Here is a 19571-nt window from a genome sequence, read left to right as displayed (position 1 = left end):
TAGTCTAGCTCGTTGACCGTACGGAAGCTGCAGTGGGACAAAATAGTATGGTACTTGGAACGGAAAGTTAGACCAGTTCACACCATGAGGAGGCACCGTTTACATTTCATTTAAAAAGACAAAACCAAAACTCCATCATTGCAGCCTTTAACTCTGTACATACAAAAAACACCAGAAATGGTTGAAATGTATTTTATTAGTTAATGATAAGCACAATTCACAGTATTTTTGATGGTCATTGATAGATTTTGTTTGACTAATGGGGTCACTAATTGGGGGGTAGTCCCAAGTCTGGAGTGATTTCAGTCGACTCAAATAACTATAATTTAATTAATAATGACTAAACTAAACCATGGTTTCAAATGAGGGGTATGAATACTTCCAACTACAACTGTATACTGGTATATGAAAACCATATTCCTGTTGAAGTCCTCTGATAACGGTTATCAACCCAGCTCTGAAGTTATCAAGTGATTCCATTGCTTTTATGGATACTTCAACCACTATGTATGAAGCATCTACATATTGTCTTCAAACATGAGTGTCCCTTTCAACATTTAAGTGAATAGCTCTGTGTTAATAAAAATCCCTTTACGTGTTGCACAATGTATCGATACATAAGGAAAACAATAAGCATCACAAACATTTATCAAATGAGCATGCCCAAAATATGAAAGAAAATGTGAGAGTTGGAGGAAAAGTTTGCATGGTCCACAAGTAATAGTAATAATTCCAGTTCCTCTCATATGAACAAGTAATTGACTAAATAATCTTGGTCTACAATACACGATAACACATTTTTGGTCGATTTCAAGTGGCTATATATGGCACTTTTACAGCAACTCCCAAACATTTCATGGCTTTTCCTATCATTGCAAATCACTGACGCTCAATGCATTTCAGTTTGAATATAAACTTCTCCCATTAAGGAATTTCAATATTTATACTAATTATATTTGTAAACCTATCTTGCTACAAGTGTAAAGTACAGTAGACTGGGATATTAGAGTTATTTAAATAATTCAAGATTTGAAGTTAAACTTTTACTGCAACAATCTTCCCCTAGGTGTGTGCAAACAGAATAGCCCCCCAACCAGCTCAGTGAAAATACTTTTTCTATAGCAATGTGTTATTGTACTCAGTTTAAGAAATCAATTTTTTTCTCCAGTCATAGACACTGATTTACAGCAACTTCAGTACACAGTAAAACAACACACTGCAATGTCTGTAAACTTTGTCTGGATTTCCTCAAGATATAGGTGTATATGGAGCTACTGATCTTTGAGTTGTTCTGCAGTCTTCTCATCAAGTATGAAGGGGGACTTCAGCTCCTTGCCCTTAAGTAACATCTGAAGGCCCTGCAGCAACAGTGAGATTATCATGATTAGCACATTCCTACAATGTATTTCAGGCTTATCAATACTCAATGTAAGCATTTCAAATCTAAATCATGTTATGGAGCTCAGCTCAGTGGTTGAATTCAATTGTTTCTAACAGTCCCTTTGAGCAGTCCGAATGATGTCACAGCATGCCCTCCCCTGGAAATGAGTTTCCCCTCGACGCAGTATTATGTCAGGTGTAAAAGAGGGTGGAGTGGTTTCTGAGTGATGTAACATGGACTCCCCACATTGACAACTAAATTGAATTTAATTCCGTGAGAGAACCAGAAACATCTGTAGAATAACAGACTGTTATAGGAGAAAATTAACCTCTGAGGGTCCACAGCTTAAGGCTTAGACATAACGGTTACCTCCCATCCAAACTATATAGCTTAAACAGATGATCTGACATGATGCTCAGAAACTTATTTTTTGTCAGAATAAATGTGATGCCAGAGCCTTTATCATTGGAAAGCATTACAATCTTTACTCCAGAATGCAGTAAGGCAATTAAACAACAAATAGTCATAATATTAATAAGGAAATAGAGATCTTGACAACATTGATATTTGAATGACATTCTGCTCAGTAGACCTTTCATCAGTAATGGTGGTTGTAATGTAGATGTCCATCTGGCATCATATTTATACCAACCACCTGCGCTGAGGATCTGAGCTGCTGAGGTCCAGAATAAACAGGCTGAATTGATACACGCTGCTGTGTCTGCCTTATCTCTGGTTATGTAAACAGCGGTGATGCAGCAGCACGGTGTTACCCTGCAGGCACTGCTTCCTTCTCACCTCTCCAAAGTACGAGACCAGCGGAGAAATCTCACAGATGGCTGGAGGATCTTCATTATCCGCAAGTCTGCAGAAATATCAAATTGGAAAGATTGAAACAGGCAATCGGGTTCTATTTAACAGAAGAAAGAAACATGACCAAACACATTGTAGCTGTCGTCTCCACAAGGAAGTTAAAACAAATATGATAAAAGTTAGAAATTATAGGATTTGACTTTTCTTGACCACTTGACCACAAATCAAATCTGCTTAACAAATGACTTTTCACATTTCTATTGTTTGGAGCTTAAGCTGCATTCTGATCGTAGCTAGAGCCATCCCCGTCGGTCCGTACTCTCGCTCACCGGGGCTTTGGGTGCAACTTCCTGTTCTGGGAGTCCAGGAAGCCGGCCCCAGCAGCCAGCACCCAGTGGTAGTGCTGGGAGAGCAGCGAGCGCCGCGCCGTGGACGGGGTGTCATTCACCGCAGTGTCTGCATTCTTCAGGGGCGAGAACTCCTCCTCCCGCAGCACCTCGAAGGCCACGAAGTTGCTGAGGAAGGGAGAATAGCCAGGTCAGCAAGAAAGCTACCCAAAACTGCATTCAGCAGCTCTTCTGTCATTGTATCTTGCACTGGTCTGGAACAATACATACATTACACAAGCTGCGTTATATCCTACATTTATACACAGAAATGTACAAACTCACACACTTTGTCCTGGAGTACTTCTACCCCCTTTGAATTCAGCTGTGGTCTAAATTATTACTGAACACCTCATTGAACTAAAAAACTAATTCAGGGAAATGTTATATTACATATTATGGTTTGCACATTTGAACAGTTTCATACTGTTCAGGTAGGGATTCAATTCTGAGCGTACAGCTGGAACAAGACACAGGGTTACTCCAGGATCACATCTGAAAAGTACTGCAAGGTATATTGACTTTAATCAAAATTATATATATAAAAAACTGTTGAAATAATCCTCTATTTACTGTATTACAGAGATCATACTGAAAATATTACGATATTAAACTTTTTCCAGGGATTGGCGCAGAACTTAATAAAAACGTTTTGAGGAGTAGAACAGCTCTCACCTTGAAAACTGAAAGACATCAAACACAAACTTCTCCATCTTAATACCATTGGGTTTGTCTGGCTTTATCAGGTTGCCCTCATCATCCACATAGGGCACTTTTTTAATGGCGACATGTTGTTTCAGCATCTTCTCAGACTTCCTAAGAAAAAGGGCAAAAAAGCAGCACATCCATCGTGCTCCCAATTACTTATGAATTGTCAGCACTATATATATCAATGTTGGCACACATAAAATACTGCATGTTAATGCTTCTAAAACAATGTAGGTGGCCACTGATAAAATGCAAAATAATTGTCCGTCTCTAAAAGGTTTGCCACACAGAAGGGTACAGAGGGATTTATAAGCCGATTGTAGACAGCACTCACTCGGAGATCGTCTTGAGGAAGTCTAGGGTGAAGAAGTGGTTGCAGATGTTGCCGGCACCGTAGACCAAGTCTCCAGTGGGACCGCGCTGCCGGGCCACCTCTGGGCTGACCTCGCTGTACTCCGCCACCTGGTAAACCCCATCCACACGGCACACCACACCTACGGGCTCCTCAGGGAATGCCTTCTCCACCACCTGCCAGAGACACACAGAGTGGCGTTCAGAGCGAGAGGACACTCCCCCCCAACCAGGCCACCAGCCCCCAGAACCCACAGGCGCCCACAGGCATCACATCAAAGACAACACTCGATAACAGTCACCTGAGATTAAGGCGTTCATAGTTCAAGAGAAAAATGAGTCGCTCTCTGTATAAAAAACAGGAAACAGATTTTCCAAAATGCCAATTACAACATTAATGATCTTTTCAATTGGTCTTATGACCAGATCAAAAGTGCTAAAAAGTCTAGATGTTTCAGTCACAAAGAGAAGATAAAACCAAAATTAAAACATAAAAATAGTCTGATTTTCTTTTATGAAAATTCACAGAAAAACATGTATCATTGTCATTTACAGCCATTGTCAACCCAGTCCTCCCCCAGCTCTCTATCGGTCATGGTTGTTGGTCATTATCTGTCTCCAGTATGTCCCTGGCAAATTCATTATTCTTAATATGGGTCCGGGATCTAGAACATGTCTTTTTCCCCCACCCGTCTCTTCTTGTTAATTCCGAGAAAAGAGGTGAGCAAGTTACATTTCAAATACCTTGGCCCCGCAGTCCGCGCCTTTCCTCACACAGAATCCGATGAAGACCGGATCGGCCAGTTTCACCAGGATGTTGTCCACACAGTACACATGAACGTACTGGATCCCCCGCCTGTCCATATCCTGCAGGATCTTATTTTCCGTCAGGGCCCTGTATAGACCACCGTTTCCATCTGAACACCAAGATAACGATTGAATTCATGAAAGGAACTGTAATTTCTGAGTTTGCTTGACAGATAAACCAATGTATTACTTTGATTCAAAAAGATTATATTGATCTTTTTTTCCCTCAGTTTTCACCATTTCCTCTAGTTATAACAGATATCATGAAAAGGCTTCGACCACATCAAACCAGAGGAGCTTTTCCAGATCAGCAGGGACACACGCTCCCGGGACACAAATGGAAATTGGGCTTCAAGGCATTCAAGACAGAAAACAGGAGACACTTCTTCACACAGAGAGGCGTTACAATCTGAACAAACTCCCCAGCGATGTGGCTGAAGAGACAATTTGGGAACATTCAAAAACAGACTGGATAGGATCCTCGATCACTTAGTTATTAATGGACACCAAACGAGCACGATGGGGCGAATGGCCTCCTCTCGACTGGACACTTTCTCATGTTCTTATGTATGAGTATTTAATGAGAAAGGTTCTAATTCTATTGATTCAGAGGTACTTGAGCATTCACCTAGTTAAGCCCTTATATGTATTTAAAAACAGTGACCACAGTGCAGTATGACCAGGTACGTGCGTGTCATTGTTAGTGTGCTGTTTCTCTCACCAGGTGCCATGGCAATTTTGCTTTTATTTTCCAGGATGACCTTTCCATCAAAGGACACAGCCGGGATCATCCTTTGCTCAAACATGATGACATCAGACTTGTCCAGGTTGAAATAATCGTTTTCCTTAAAAAAACTCTCTGTAGGCGCCAGTGTAAACTCACTGGTCATTATATACCTGGAATGGAAAACACGCCGCACTAAACAACAGAAACACTTTGTCATCACAAGTGAGTAATGTGGTTGTGTAGGGAAACGTCTTTAAATATAAATATGACTTGAGTGCGATCAAAAATAATAAAAACAATCAACTAATTAGGAAGTTTAACCTCTGCCTTTATTAGTCACAAAGAACCTAAATACTATTGTCTGTAAAAAACATAAAACTTTGGAAAGAACAAACTTGACCTTGGTATTTTAACAGATTAAGTTTTCTAAGGTTGTAAAGCCGTGGGATAATAGCGTTTTCAACCCATATCTCAGATTCATTATATAATTCATTATGTTTATTTCAACCGGCATGTCTCACCATGGTACCGTACACTTCGATCCATGTTTTTGCTCAGCCAGCTGTTGAACTTTCCGGATCCGTTCGGCCTGGATGTGGTACAGGGTTTTGCAGCTCGGGAGTCCGACGTCGTACATTCCCTTTGGGTATGAGACTCCCAGCCGAGTGCCCTGTCCTCCGGCCAGAAGCAGAACGGCCACCTTATTCTGGGAGATCTGCAGGAGTCCTTATGTGAAAAGGGAAACAACACACAGAGCTTTCAAAAGGAATCGATAAAGCACTTGATTAGAACATCTTTCATTTTTGTTTTGAGGGCTTTACACACTTTTCTGTCAACCTCTGTCTTTCTTGATGCTAAACAAAATAGCACTGAAATGTTTCATACCAACTAACATCCTATTATATATGATTTTGTCTTTCTTAATTTCTTTTCCTATATGACTAATATTTAAATAAGTATATTCTGCACAAACCTACATTTTTAAGATATTTTCAAATATATGTCTGGTTACAAATGTTGAAACAATCTGGTTCTTTATGTATCAGACTAAACAGTGCATATAAATGAACCACTAGGGGGATTTGAGCATCAAGCAGGACACTGCCACCCTGCTCTGTGAGCTGAGCTTCTTCTGACAGTGTTGTCCCAAACCACACCAAACAGATGTGCCTGTTATTTCACATCAGAATAAATACTATATATAATAAATACATATGTGGTTCGTTCTCCTTCAATAAACACTTAGTTACACATGGCAGGTGAAACAGAAAACTGATGCGGATATATGGAAAATATGTTTTAACTTTTTTTAATGGACCCATAATCAGCAATAAACAGTTTTAATTAATTCCTTATTCTTGATTATTATTATTATTATTATTATTATTATTATTATTATTATTATTATTATATACCACTTGCAGATTGTTTAAGTCGGGTAAGTCTTTCTCCCAGTATTCAAAATCAACTATACCTTCATTTTCCCACTCACACAGGGTCTCTTTGTCGCTCCGCTTCACGCCGCCTATGAACTCCGCAGGCACGGGCTCCATCCGCTGGTCAAGCCGCTGCTCGGAGCTGGAGTCCCGGCTGGCCGCCTCCGCCGCGGCCCGACAGTGAGCCCGTAACTCCGCCGGGTCCAACTGAGACAGCTCGGTCACAAAGCGGCTCCTCTGGTCGGCGCTCAGCTCCGGCCAGAACCGGAGCAGATGGGACTGCCCAGCCAAGTCCAGACGGGACCTCAGGTCTTCCAGGGAGCTCATGTTGCGGGACTAATATGCATCAAGGTGCGCAGTGACTGTAGACACAATATACACAGTTTGTTTGTAACAATGCATGCATGCAAGAATGGAGAAGGCGGTTATAAATGCGTGTCATGGAAGGTGTCGCTCACCGGATCCACGGGCTTTTCACTACTAATGCAACTCGTGACTGTAGTGTTAGCAGACGCGCCGCGTTCGTGCAACTCAGGGTTTCGCACTTCTGCGCTGGTCTGCGCGGCTCCACCAATGGGATCGCGGGGATTCTGCAGATCTGCGCAGACCTGCGGAAATCTGCGCAACAAGAACGCGACCACAATCAAGGAACTTGTCTTGTGACGCTAAAAAAGCACAAACCAAGCAGAGCTGAAGTCAGCGATGTGCCTTCCTTAATCCGAGGTTTGAGCTCTGAAGGAAGAAATATCTGCATTTTGCCCCCGTTTAATAATCTGTAAATCCCAGGGAAATAAACACACACAAAAAGTCCTTAGTGACGTCATCCGCGGATGCAGTACATGTGGTTAACTTCCTTCATCATGAAGCTCAGACCAGTTCAATGGATTTAAACAAATATAGTAACTTAAAATTATTTTTATTTTAAAATTTAAAATTAAACAATGTAACCGGCTTTTATGGAGGTTATTATATCAGAATTGTCCTTGTCAATGAGCACAATACATAAAATGTTCTCCAACTTCCAGCCCAGCTTTATTTACAATACATACATACATACATACATACATACATACATACATACATAATACATAATGTCATTACATGAACAAAGGCAGTAAAACCGATTATTTTTATCCTGTTCATTTTGATGTCTATGCAACTGAACACAAAAAGAGATGTATTAATCTATAGGCAAATAATAGGCTGATTAACACTTGAACAGTATAATATGATTGTACAATATGATAAAATATAGATTTGACCCTCTACTTATTTAATTAGGCCTAATGTTATATCAGTCTAGTCATTATCTGCATTGTATAACACACAATTCATAAGCACCCACTTAACTTGATTTTTACAGTGAGTTACACAAGTCATCAGGAAGTTGGAAAAAATGTATGACCGCAAGTTAAAATCATAGATAAAGCACTAAATGCCCCAAAATTGTGTAGTTGACATATTTTCACGAATAAACTAAGTTATTGTTGCTTCACCGAACCAATGGGTTCCAGATATATTTTGTTTCAGTATGTTTGAGGATCTTGTGCGGACTAATGTTTATTTATTTTACTTAATTAAATATAGATGGAGACTTAATACTGTGGCCTGCTCTGGTTTGTGGTGATAATGAGCTCAGCCCAGGAAAGAGTCCCATCTGTCAGCTGACCCTGAGGCTCACAGCATAACCCACACTAACACCAGCCAGCCTCCCTCCGTCACCACTGCTAACCAGCTGCCAGTCAATGTCAACCAAATTAGAAAACAAACCCAACATTTTTGGGAACACTGGGGCAAATAAACTCATATACTTAATTGCTATTAAAAATGCAATTCAATGCCAGAAATACAAGAGGCAGATCTTGAGCAAGCACAGGCTCAGTGACCACAGCCTGGCCTTTGAAGAAGGCTGAAGAAAAAACTGATCCTGACTACCAAGAGCAGATCGGCTCTGTGGTCACCGAGAGGCAGGAGAGTTGGAAACTGTAATAAATACTCCCAAATGAGGATCAAATACTTTGGGGAAAAAAAGTATTTCCCACCAATGACTGACTGACAAAAAATGTAAAATTGCTAAACATTGCTAAATACAAATAAACCATGTCTTATGTCAGTCTAACAATGCCATTGCATGTGTATTTCATCAGAGGACTACTTTTCAAGTGTGAAGTCTTAACTACAATTGCAATAATAATTTCTGCAAATGTTGCATCTAGACTAGACTGTAAATCTCAAGGGTTTTCCCAGCCTCTTTGTATGTATTATGTTACAGACAAGTGGGCAGGACCTCTGATTCGGATAGGATAGCAATATTCTGGACCTTATGATAAGCAGCAAAATCCAAACAGAAAATATGATCGTGTATAAGTGAGTACATAAGGAATCAGGAATGTCCTCACATAGACATACGAGGAAACCCATCTTGCACATGAGCATGGTAATACCATAGAGATTCCCACTGAACTTCACAGCAATAACCATACAGCACCTGGTACAGAGATCTCTGTTTTTCCTTCCTTTTTGTTTTCACAGCGGATTGTACGTGGTTTTGTTTTCCACAGTGGTTATGCTCAAGTAGGTAAGGGAGTATCGAATGGAATATGTTCTATTTCTAAAGCTGACAAATGCAGCTGATAAATGCTATATTGCGATATACACACATGCATTTTTTGCTCATGTTTACAACAACATTGTATTTGTCTTCCAATATCTACAATATATGTTTTCAATCTAAACTAGTTCTGTCAGATTACCAGTATTCAAATCATTCAGACCGTTTTTAATTTAGATATGAAGTTCTAAAAGGTAAAATAGTACATGGGATACCTGTTAAAAGTTGTAGGAATTAAGCAAATTAAGTAATTCCGAGCCTATCGGAAAAGAGACTGTGGCTCCCCCCTGCTCTATACTGTATTTTGTCTTTTTGATTTTTGTTTCTTTTGACATCAGACTAAGGACTCTTCTCTGAAAAGGTTTAAATCCAGTGTCTGGTCACCCCTATATTTTGGTGGTTTTCTGGCCGATGTAGATGGGGCTTCCTTTCTCGCAGTAAGAGTTGGTGTAGCTGTTGGACAAAGTCCTGCTCAGGCAGCGGCGGACCAGGAATATCATGACGTCAATGAAGAGTTCGAAGAATTCAGCCAAGGTGCAAACAGAGAAGCCCACCCACAGTCCCACCAGGCCGCCCATGTTAGAGATCAAATCAATCTCCTTAAAGTCACGAGTCAGAACAGAATGAGAAAAAGGAGAATGAGTGAGTGAAACAGTATTACAAATTGCAATACAATCTCTGAGGTGCTTGTCATTGTGAAATATGGTAATCCATCTTGTTTTGTTTAAGTTTTTGTTTTTTAAATATGAACTAATGATGGACTGACATTTTTGGTTCCATTCCATATATCGTGCTTATAAATGTTAGACTATATTAGTTTAGTGGTTATACAGTACCAATCTTGCTTGTGTTATAATATAATTAATTCAAAGTAACTGATTCACTTTACTACTTATTATTACTACTTAACTAATACTCACAGTAATTGAGGGCTCTTCCTGTATCCGCTCATAGTTCAGCTGCTGGTAGTAAACAACAACTCTCACTAAATTATCTCTGCAAGAAAAGGTAGAGATTTCCTAAAATAATGTATCCTTTATACTTACACCTCATGGAACAATCTCAATAATACTACAATAAGGTAATTAGTACGAAGCATTGTATATTTGAGGAAATTACTATTATTTAACAGAAATAACTTCTGTGAGAAACAAAATAACTACAATTAACATTTTATTTGAGATTTTGTTAATAAAAAAAGTTATTTAAATTGGACACAAATGGAATGGACAAAGCTCTCAATGTTCTATAGAATACTGGTAACAATCCAATGTGCTTCAATGGTATGAAACCTCACTAGACAATCTGCACTATTCCTTGAGCACAGCATATCTATGGAAACTTCAGTGCTTTGCCATCTCATTCCAGAAACAATACTAACCTTATAAGCTGGGGGCTGTCTGCAATGATGCTCAGCTGACCACCCATGGCTTTCAAATCACTGGAGAATTTTTCCTACAATAATGTGGGAATACAATGCATCTTAATTTCAATTTAATTTTCACAGATGTTCATCCAAGAAGCTGGCCATCGAGCAGTAATATAATGTGTTCTGTACCAGAAGCAATCACTCAAATTTAGTGCATGAGATTGAGATTTGTGTGCGGTTGTAAATATTTTGTACTGTCTCATATAATCCCTACACTTAAAAAAGCAGGAATAAGAATACAATCCTATTGACATTTACTGTATTATCATATATTCTTTTTAACCTAAAAAAAAACATTAACTGATTTAATAGACTGCACAGAAGCCACAGTTAGAAACAGTTGTTATAAACGGCAGTAGAGTTGAAACACTCACTAAAAACGCTGTTGCAGGCCACTGTGATCCAGAGATCGTTAGCTGGTAGATCTCCTCCCTGAAATCAAGGAAGCTGAGATGTAATACAGGACAATTTACCATCCATGATTGAGTGATTTAGCATAATACCAATAATAACTACTGTAATCAACAAGAATTGTGTTGGATAAAAATAAATTCAAATAGTGAATTCAGACACAGCATACTTTCTCAGGGCCAACTGTGTTCACAAACCTGGAACAAAAATATTGAGCTGAGCAATAGCTTTCTTGTCCATATACAAATCTTTAAAAATATATAGTATAGTATAAGAAAACAAAGCAAATAATTGTATTCCTGCAAGCAACAATATGCTGACTTCCAAAGCTTTTTGCTCCTTTGCACAATTAGCTTTATTTGTTCAATCTGCCACCGTAATCCAAAGCGTTTGAAATGTTACATTTATTTCTCTTTTCCAGACCTACATTTTCTCTAGTTAGATGTGTACCTTTAAACGTATACAATTACTTATAGAAACTTGGCTCTTGGGCTGAAGATTAAAATCACCTTGTTAAGCAACAGGAATTAATCAGTTTCTCAGGTTTGGTGCTGCTGCTTTTGGAGAGGATTGATTTAAACTCCTGGCTGTGAGCCTGTCAGGACGTTAATTTACAAGGTCCTCAGGCCTGTACTTCTATTTTTATTGCACAGTGTTTCTTAGTGTTCAAGATGGAGACAGACTTTGAGGAACAGGCAGTGGTCTGTGTGAGGAAGGCAATTTCTGCCCCAAAATCAACAAAATCCCTCAGTTGGTGAAGAAACGTTTATAGAGAGGGAGACAGAGGTTATACTGTCTCAGCAGTTTAAGAACTGTGTGAGTGTCAGAGACCTTGAAAACAATTTATAATTGTCATAATAAACTGAGACTGAGAACCTAACACATTATAAAACTAAGATTTTCGTGTTAATCTCTTTGTGTGTTAAAATACTCAATATTTTGACTAAATGGCCAAAAAAATGGGAAAGGGTAGATGTCATTGTAAATATTTTGTCTACAAATAGCACTTATGTCAGGAAATACAGAGTAGCAGGAAACAAAAAGAATGATCATCAAAAAATGGTAGACAAATGCTTGGTCAGTTAGGCCTTCACCCTGCCTTTTCCCCATATACCATTCAAGTGTTTAATTAATAAAACAGAATATGGATGCTGATTCTAAAGTATTGTGTGTATGTGCCACAATTGGAAGGAAAACTTGGGGCAACTCCACCCTCTAGCCTTACTACTTACAACAATGAAGTCAAGTAAAAGGTGTTAGAAAAGCTTGATTCATTTGAATGCCTTCTTTGAACAATGCCAGCTGTGTTAAGTCATATTTCAGTCCTTATAAAACAAATTAATGAATTATTGGTACTCACTTGCATTGCAGAGGGCAGTTACATGGTAGCATGTCATGGGCAAACTTATATTCGTACAGCTCCAAACATTCACCTACAGTAGTATGAAAACCAAAACACAAGTTAGTGACATTTCTTCAACAGGGAGACGTCTTTATCTAGCTCAGGTTTCACATGGACAGAATTCATGGAAGCCATATTGTTTTTCTAATCATGAGCTCCAGAGGTACCAAGGGAACAGGGTTCAAATAATTAATCCGGTAGGGTCTCTTGTGGTTATTTAATAAGGGATGGCATTTATCCAGGATATTCCTGAATTACGTGCAGGGTTTGCATACAAACTGATTTAATTTTACTTCAGACATGGAGTATGTTTGATGTAACAGAGTAGAACATTGTCAACACTAGTCAAATTAATAGATTAGTTTGAAAGGCTACAAAATTAGTGTTATGGTCTCTGTAAGTTTCCACCGTTAAATATTGAATTTCAAGCCACAACTCGCATAGTGATACGGCAAACTAACCATGAAGACCGAGGAGTTGTTGAAGACATGGTAGAGAAGCACACATTAGGACAAGGTTGCAAGAAAATGTCAAAGTCACTGAATGCGGTGAAGACCATCATTAAGATGTGGAATGTGCTTCATACCACCCAGTGTCTACCCAGATCACGCCAACCCTTCAAACTGAGCAGCCGGGCAAGCAGGACCCTGGTTAGGGATGCCACACTGAAGCCAACAGTGACTTAAAGAAAATAAGACCAGCAATTAAGACCAGACCAATCTCATAGCAGCTGATTACTGGAATCAGTATCTACATTTTCTTATAGTACTCACTGATTCCAGCAGCACTCAGATTACATTTGGGGTAGTGTGATCCTGGGGGCACCGCAAACTCCCAGTGACTACACCCACAGTTCTCCATGATGCTCAGCTGGGCACACGTACGCTTACATGACTGTCAAAAAAGAACAGATAGATCCTGGATTCAGTCTGCCACTTATTCACACCTTTGAGTACTGAGAGACTGAGCTCAAACGAGCATCAAATTCACGACACCACAAGAGCCGGCTCCATGCTAGCGCACTGTTACACACCTTATGTACAGGAAAGGACAGCTTCTCTGGAAACAGTGGGTTTGCCCACAGTATTAGTGAATCACTTTTTATTAAAACTGTTTGCTTGCAGTTATTTTCTTTATTGTCATTCAACTTTATTCATGGTAATCCTACGCTGCCCTTTGTAACCATACACATGTAGAAATCTGTTGATAATGCAGAAGCAGCAGACAACAAAACCAAGTGTATAATCTGTATTTGTCTCTGCATATGCTTATAAAGTAAATCTAATGTAGGAATATTTATTTTTGTTGGCAATTTGTAAAAATGGCTTTATACAACAAAATATAATCAATAAGCAGTATATTATATGAAGCTTTATGACAGCAAATATATATTATATATAGTACAAAATACAAAAAATATAATACAATATAATATCAATATAATCTTACCTCTCTGGTGTATCTGGACCCATACAAGTCATGGTAGAAGTTGTTGACTCCCTCCCCGTCAGTGCAGTGACTGCCGTAGGGGGATTTCAGCCTCTGGATCTCCACCTGACAGGAATATTCACACAAGCACTGATCCACACATGAAACCCTAGTCTTCTTATACTACAAGAAATAACTAAATAACTTCAGACCGAGTTTCCAGAGAAAATAAAGATAGGGCTACTCTTTTTCCCCCATCTCATATCTACGCTCTTCTGTTTGCACCCTGCACTTACATTTACAATTTCTCCTGTGTTGGCATAGATGACCGTTCATGATTCCAAAATCAGGGTGTTTGAAAAAAAATCATATGAGGCCACTGCCATGTAAAAACAAACAAACACAGAAATGGGCGCGTCACGCAGTTATGGGCTCCTCCTCCTCAGCTAACCTTCATCATGCCAATGTCCGTCTCAGTGCCGGGGGGGATGTTGACCCCCTCGTCCTCAGGGAAGGGCGTGGCGGAGTGGTCGTGGATGAGCAGACGGATGCCCGCGGAGTGAGTGATGTCTTTCACGTACTCGATCTGCTGAATGAACAGCTCCAAGTGCAGTCCTGGAACAACACGTGACTTTCTTAGCTGGCCTGGATTGTGTGGGTTGAAAGCCTTTGTGGCCAGGTCAGCACTGTTCATGCCAATGTGGTATCTGGTGGGTTTTCCTTGTTTAATAAATGATTGCCTGTGTGATAAGACTGAAATGACAGATGTTCCACTGTGGTCATCAAACCCATGCTGACTTTCTAGACACCACCAGTCTCAAAGGCACTACAAACTGGTTGAATTTGACTTCATTCTTTTAATTTGTTTGATCAGAAAGGGAGCTGGAAAATGTACAAATATGGTCACACTTGTATATGTCTTAATTACACTGAAGCATGCAAGGCTCTTGCATAGCAGTGTAATACTATAGCCATGATGATGCAAATGATGCAGGAAAGCAATTATCAGGAGCCTGTTTGCATTTTGGTTTCTGTTTTGGAAAGAGGAGTGACTGCATGATATGCGAAAACAAAGCAACCGCTTAATAATGAAAAATGAGCCATATTTATGAATATGTAAGTAGCTGACACTGATTTAAAAGTATTTTTCCAGTAAGTTCCTGGATTGTTTCATAGACTCACCATACATAAACCCGGCCTTAGTGGTATTCAGCACTTCACTGTTGATAGGATTGCCTCTGATGTCAGTTGACTTTTGAGAATTGAACGTGTAACAATTTCCAAACTTGTAATTGATGAATCCAGAAAAGAAGCTTGAAAAGACAGGGTTAATTAAAACAGCAGTGAAACAGTATTGAAATTGTACGGTGTGTGATCGTTAAGGTTTTATTATAGACTGGGACACCAAACCAAGCAGTGATTAGTCCTATCAAACTGCTATAGCCAGCTAGTAATTAACTAGGGTAACTTAACTAGTTCCTGCCTAGTTGCAGTTTAATGTCAGCGCTGGAGACTAGCTTATTGCATTTGATTATTATCCACTATTTCAGAAAGAGAAATGTTCAGAAACTAACATTCATAACATACATCATTGCTTCCGCACCATTATAACATGCATAGTGCCTTACAGAAGTATTCAGACCCTCTCACAGTTTTCATGTTCAAAGCAAAAACAAAACGAAATAATAAATAGATAATTAATATGAAATAAAAAATGGAAAAGTCATGATTGCACAAGTATTCAAACTCTTTGGTGTGGCAAACCTAAACCAATTCAGGTGCACAAAGTCAGGAATACAAACATTGAAAAACACAGGTCAGAAGAAGGGTACAAAAGGTACCCAGAATATCCCTGTGAGCACAGTGTTCTCAATCATCAAGAAACGGAAGGTGCATTGTGCCACCCAGACACTGCCTAGATCAGGTCGTTCCTCCACACTGAGCTGCCAGGGGAAGGAGGAATCTGGCGAGGGATGCCACTGTGAGGCCAACAGACCCCAAGCGTTACGTTTGACATCTCCCAGTCGACACCTCTGAAGAGTCCAAAATAATCGAGAGATAGCTGCATGGTCAACTAAAAGGAATTTAATAGAAACAGCCGCACGGAAGACATCCAAGAGGAACAGTCAGGAACAGTCTTAGAAAAGTTATGAAGGCACATGAAGACCAGGCAGGAGAGAAAGATAACAGGCACACGTCTGTCCTGTGATGAGTGGAAGCTCGGTTTCTGCCTGACAACTGGTCAAGAACACTTACATATGGTTAAACCAGGGTATAATTAAGGCATACACAATGTTTAATTTAAGGGGGATTTGTACGATGTATCAAGCCCAAATTACTGGTGAAAACTGGTTTTCAAACCCTGTTCTCGTAGGTATCAGGATTGAATTATAACACAGAACCATAGCACAGTACAACCGTGAGACAGTGACCTTGTTTACAGACACACAGGGAAAGACTTGCAGTTCTTCAACCAGTCAAGCCTGGTGGAAGCAGGGACAGCTATCTCCAGGAACTGGAAAGCTTGTTAGGATTGATGTAAAAATAGATGGAGCAAAGTACAGGCCAATACTAGAGGAAAACCAGTTTCAGTCTGACTGGCTCTAAAATTCACCTTTCAGGATAATATGTGGAAAGACTTGAAAACTGCTGTACTTAAATGATTCCCAAGCAACTTGCGAGAGCTTGAGCAAATCTGCCAAAAAGCATGGGCAACAATTGCACCAAGCCAGTGTGCAACGTTGTGGTGCTTCCACAAAATATTGAGTTGACAGGTTTTAATTATTATGCAATCAACATATTTATTTTTTTCTCTTTAGTTTTTGCTGACACTTATTGTAACTGATATTACCCCTAAAAGTCTTCAGTTTCAGTATTCAAATCAAATATTAAGTTCAAAAATGTGGTGTGCATCATTTTGTAATTTCACAAGATGGGACACCATAGGAAGGGTCTGAATACTTCTGCTCTGCACTCTATCTTCTAATAGCAAAATGAGTTCTGCAAATGAAAGCTTTTACACTCTTTGACACTTTTCCTTCATTTACCTTTACACTTTAGGAAAAATGGTGCATCCAAACCTCTCACTGTACTACAATACATATTTTTGTACAAAATTCTCATTCTAACCTTAATATTTTGCAATTATCCTACCTTTGCTGCACAATGTATTGCACCTCACATATCTACCTTCTAAACCCTGACATTAAAAAGGGATTACCTTGTGTTACAAGCTTGCCCGTGGTAATTGCAGAATATAAGCATGTCTTCCAACTGGTGGCCCATTTCTAGCTTCTCCTCATCCGAGAGCTCGTTAAATTCGGAGGCAAATTTGTTGAAGGAGTGGGCGTAATTGGAGGGGTCCTCGGCTGAGTCCCAGGGTCCAGAGCTGTTCCGGGAGCTCCGGTTTCTACAGTGGGACTGATCCAGACCTGAGTCCTGTTCAGCAGGAGCAACACCTTTCTGAACAATGTGAAAGACACTTCACACATCAACACAAGGAGCAAATATAAAAATACATAGTAGTGTACGGGTGATTCCAGCGGGTAGTATATATGATTGTCCAATATCACGATCTAGAGACCAATATTCATAGGCAGACTGGCCATCGGGCAATTCTGGCAAATGTCAGAAGGGCCGGTCCATTTTTTTGTTGGGAAGGCCAGTCGATTCCCATGTGGGCCAGTCGCACCATATTAGACACCCCACACTTTGGCAAACCACCCCACCCCGCCTCCCCAGACCACACTTTATCGGGACCCAGACTTCAACAATCATCGCCCCCTTGGGTAAAAGTCCAGGGCTGTTTTTTTGGTCCCAGTCCGCCCCTGCCAATATTGACAATTTTAATCTATAAAAATACTTTGTTAGGAGAACTGTCACAAATTGAAAGGACTTACATTGCCAAGTGTATTATTAATAATAATTTAAGTATACTTGGGTTCCTTTGAATCAATTGCTTTAATCTAAACTTGGAACCACAATATGTATTTATCTGGATATTGAACATACTGAATTCAGTAAGAAACATCTCTTTCCTCCCGCGACCCACACCAGGATAAGTGGTTTCGAAGATGGATGGATGGCTGGACATCTCTTTCCTCGCTGCCTTGATGGGATTGAATCATTATATAATAACAGTATGACCTAAAACATCTTTGCAATGCCACAGCGCCATCCTGGCATGTCACTGCAGTTTACTGCAGCAGATCTCTTGCGTCAGTAATCATCTGTATCCTCCATTATACCTTGCCTCAGTACCAGGAAGGCAAGCGGTTTGTCTTTGTCGGACAGCACCGATACGCTGACATTTCAGAACGGCAACGTGTTTTTATAAAGATGGTCACACTGTTAATATATAATTGTGAAATACAATCAGAGCAGCATGGAAAGACCTATTTATTTGTTTAATACCATAGGAGCATTCACTATCCCTTTAAATAGCAATATGTAGTGAAGTGTATCTATACAGACTCAATATACATAGATGCTCCAGTTAAAGGACGTCTGTATGTTTCAGCAGTATGATATATGTGGGGTTAGCACTTTGCAGTGATCCCCCTCTCAGCTGACATTCAGAGGGTCTGTTGGAAGGGAGTCACATGAAGCATTTTATCTGGGAAATCTGCAGTTCGATGGAGGGTGATGTGAAGTCCTGAAACTAAGTCAAGTTTTGAAAATAAACACATCAATAAAACAGAATAGCAACAATCCTAATTACATTAATACAATGTGCCCCTTTTATAATATTTAGGGCTAGACTGAAATAAAACTTTGACACCCTGGCGAATCGCAAACTATGAAATAGTACCCAATTCCCTTTTGATTTATAAATAGTAACAAGGTGCTTGTAAAAATAAATGAAAAGGCGATATGGTACAGATTTGTACTTTGTGATTTAGCTAGGTCAATATTTTCATTTGTCAAGCTTAGTCTGTTTGAACTAGATGCCTCTAGTCTACTGTATAGAAAATCCTGTTTGTATGCCAGTATCAGTTGCCATTATGAGGCCTTTCAGGGATTTTCAGGGATTATACTATAGTATTATCTATTCTGATCCATTTACATTTGTCGCAGGGTTTATAGCTGCTATTTCCTAACTTTTTGTTGATTTTCTCACTTTTATTTGTTCTCCGTACGGATGCATGAACTCAGTTGAGTGGATATATAGCCTACTGTTGCCACAGCACTTGTATTGAGTGTCCTGTAACTAAGTTATTTCTGTTGTTGTTATTCATGCCCTTATCTAGGGTGACAAAGTTTACATGAGGGACATTTCAATGCATTGCAAAGTGCAGTAATACAATCAGCCCCCTCACCCTCTAAAAGTTACAAGAATGTACATAATGTCTACAAATCTTGATTCTTAAAAATGCAACATTTTAAATATACCTGTGCGTCCCAACTGGTGTTATCTTATTGCAATAACTAACTTTATATAATGAACTCTAATAAATATAAACCATTTACCCCCAGGGTTTTTTCACTTCTTTCAAGCCTGCCAACATCTATATATTAGTCTAGTTCTTGATAAGCGGGAACCGCTGGAAAACGCACCCTGTCCAACATGGAGAGACACACAGAGACACACAGTGACAGACAGAGACACAGTGATACACAGAGACACACAGAGACACACGGTGTGACACAGTGACACACAGTGACACAGTGATACACAGAGA

At 39.6% G+C, this 19571-nt stretch overlaps 1 protein-coding gene across 2 annotated transcripts; it reads right to left on the bottom strand.

Moving 5' to 3' along the window:
* Window positions 1-176: 176 nt before the first annotated feature.
* On the bottom strand, window positions 177-7225 carry uap1l1 (UDP-N-acetylglucosamine pyrophosphorylase 1 like 1). 2 transcript variants are annotated; one of them, XM_066712804.1, is made up of 10 exons: window positions 7068-7225; window positions 6648-6971; window positions 5695-5899; window positions 5168-5343; window positions 4384-4556; window positions 3623-3816; window positions 3256-3396; window positions 2524-2709; window positions 2180-2246; window positions 177-1358 (listed from the first exon to the last, which is right to left on the bottom strand). In XM_066712804.1, exons 2-10 carry the CDS (start codon window positions 6934-6936, stop codon window positions 1272-1274), a joined length of 1518 nt encoding a protein of 505 aa, XP_066568901.1. In that variant the 5' UTR covers window positions 6937-6971; window positions 7068-7225; the 3' UTR covers window positions 177-1271. The 2 variants fall into 2 exon arrangements, with proteins under 2 accessions (XP_066568901.1, XP_066568900.1); XM_066712803.1 differs by lacking the exon at window positions 7068-7225 and having other exon boundaries at window positions 6648-7061.
* Window positions 7226-19571: the final 12346 nt, after the last annotated feature.

This window comes from Amia ocellicauda, chromosome 9 (assembly GCF_036373705.1).
Source record: "Amia ocellicauda isolate fAmiCal2 chromosome 9, fAmiCal2.hap1, whole genome shotgun sequence".
In the NCBI taxonomy this organism is placed as follows: domain Eukaryota; kingdom Metazoa; phylum Chordata; class Actinopteri; order Amiiformes; family Amiidae; genus Amia; species Amia ocellicauda.
Note: the sequence above shows the minus strand (reverse complement) of the source record. Positions and strands in the feature narration are given on the sequence as shown.

Bases quoted from the DNA above. Each gene is read 5' to 3' on its own strand.
- uap1l1 (XM_066712804.1), bottom strand. From the start codon at position 6,936: ATGAGCTCCCTGGAAGACCTGAGGTCCCGTCTGGACTTGGCTGGGCAG. The intron at 5,344-5,694 runs GTGAGACATGCC...TTTCCATTCCAG, and splicing joins TCGAAGTGTACGGTACCATG to GTATATAATGACCAGTGAGT. The intron at 4,557-5,167 runs GTGAGAGAAACA...CTTGGTGTTCAG, and splicing joins CAAAATTGCCATGGCACCTG to ATGGAAACGGTGGTCTATAC.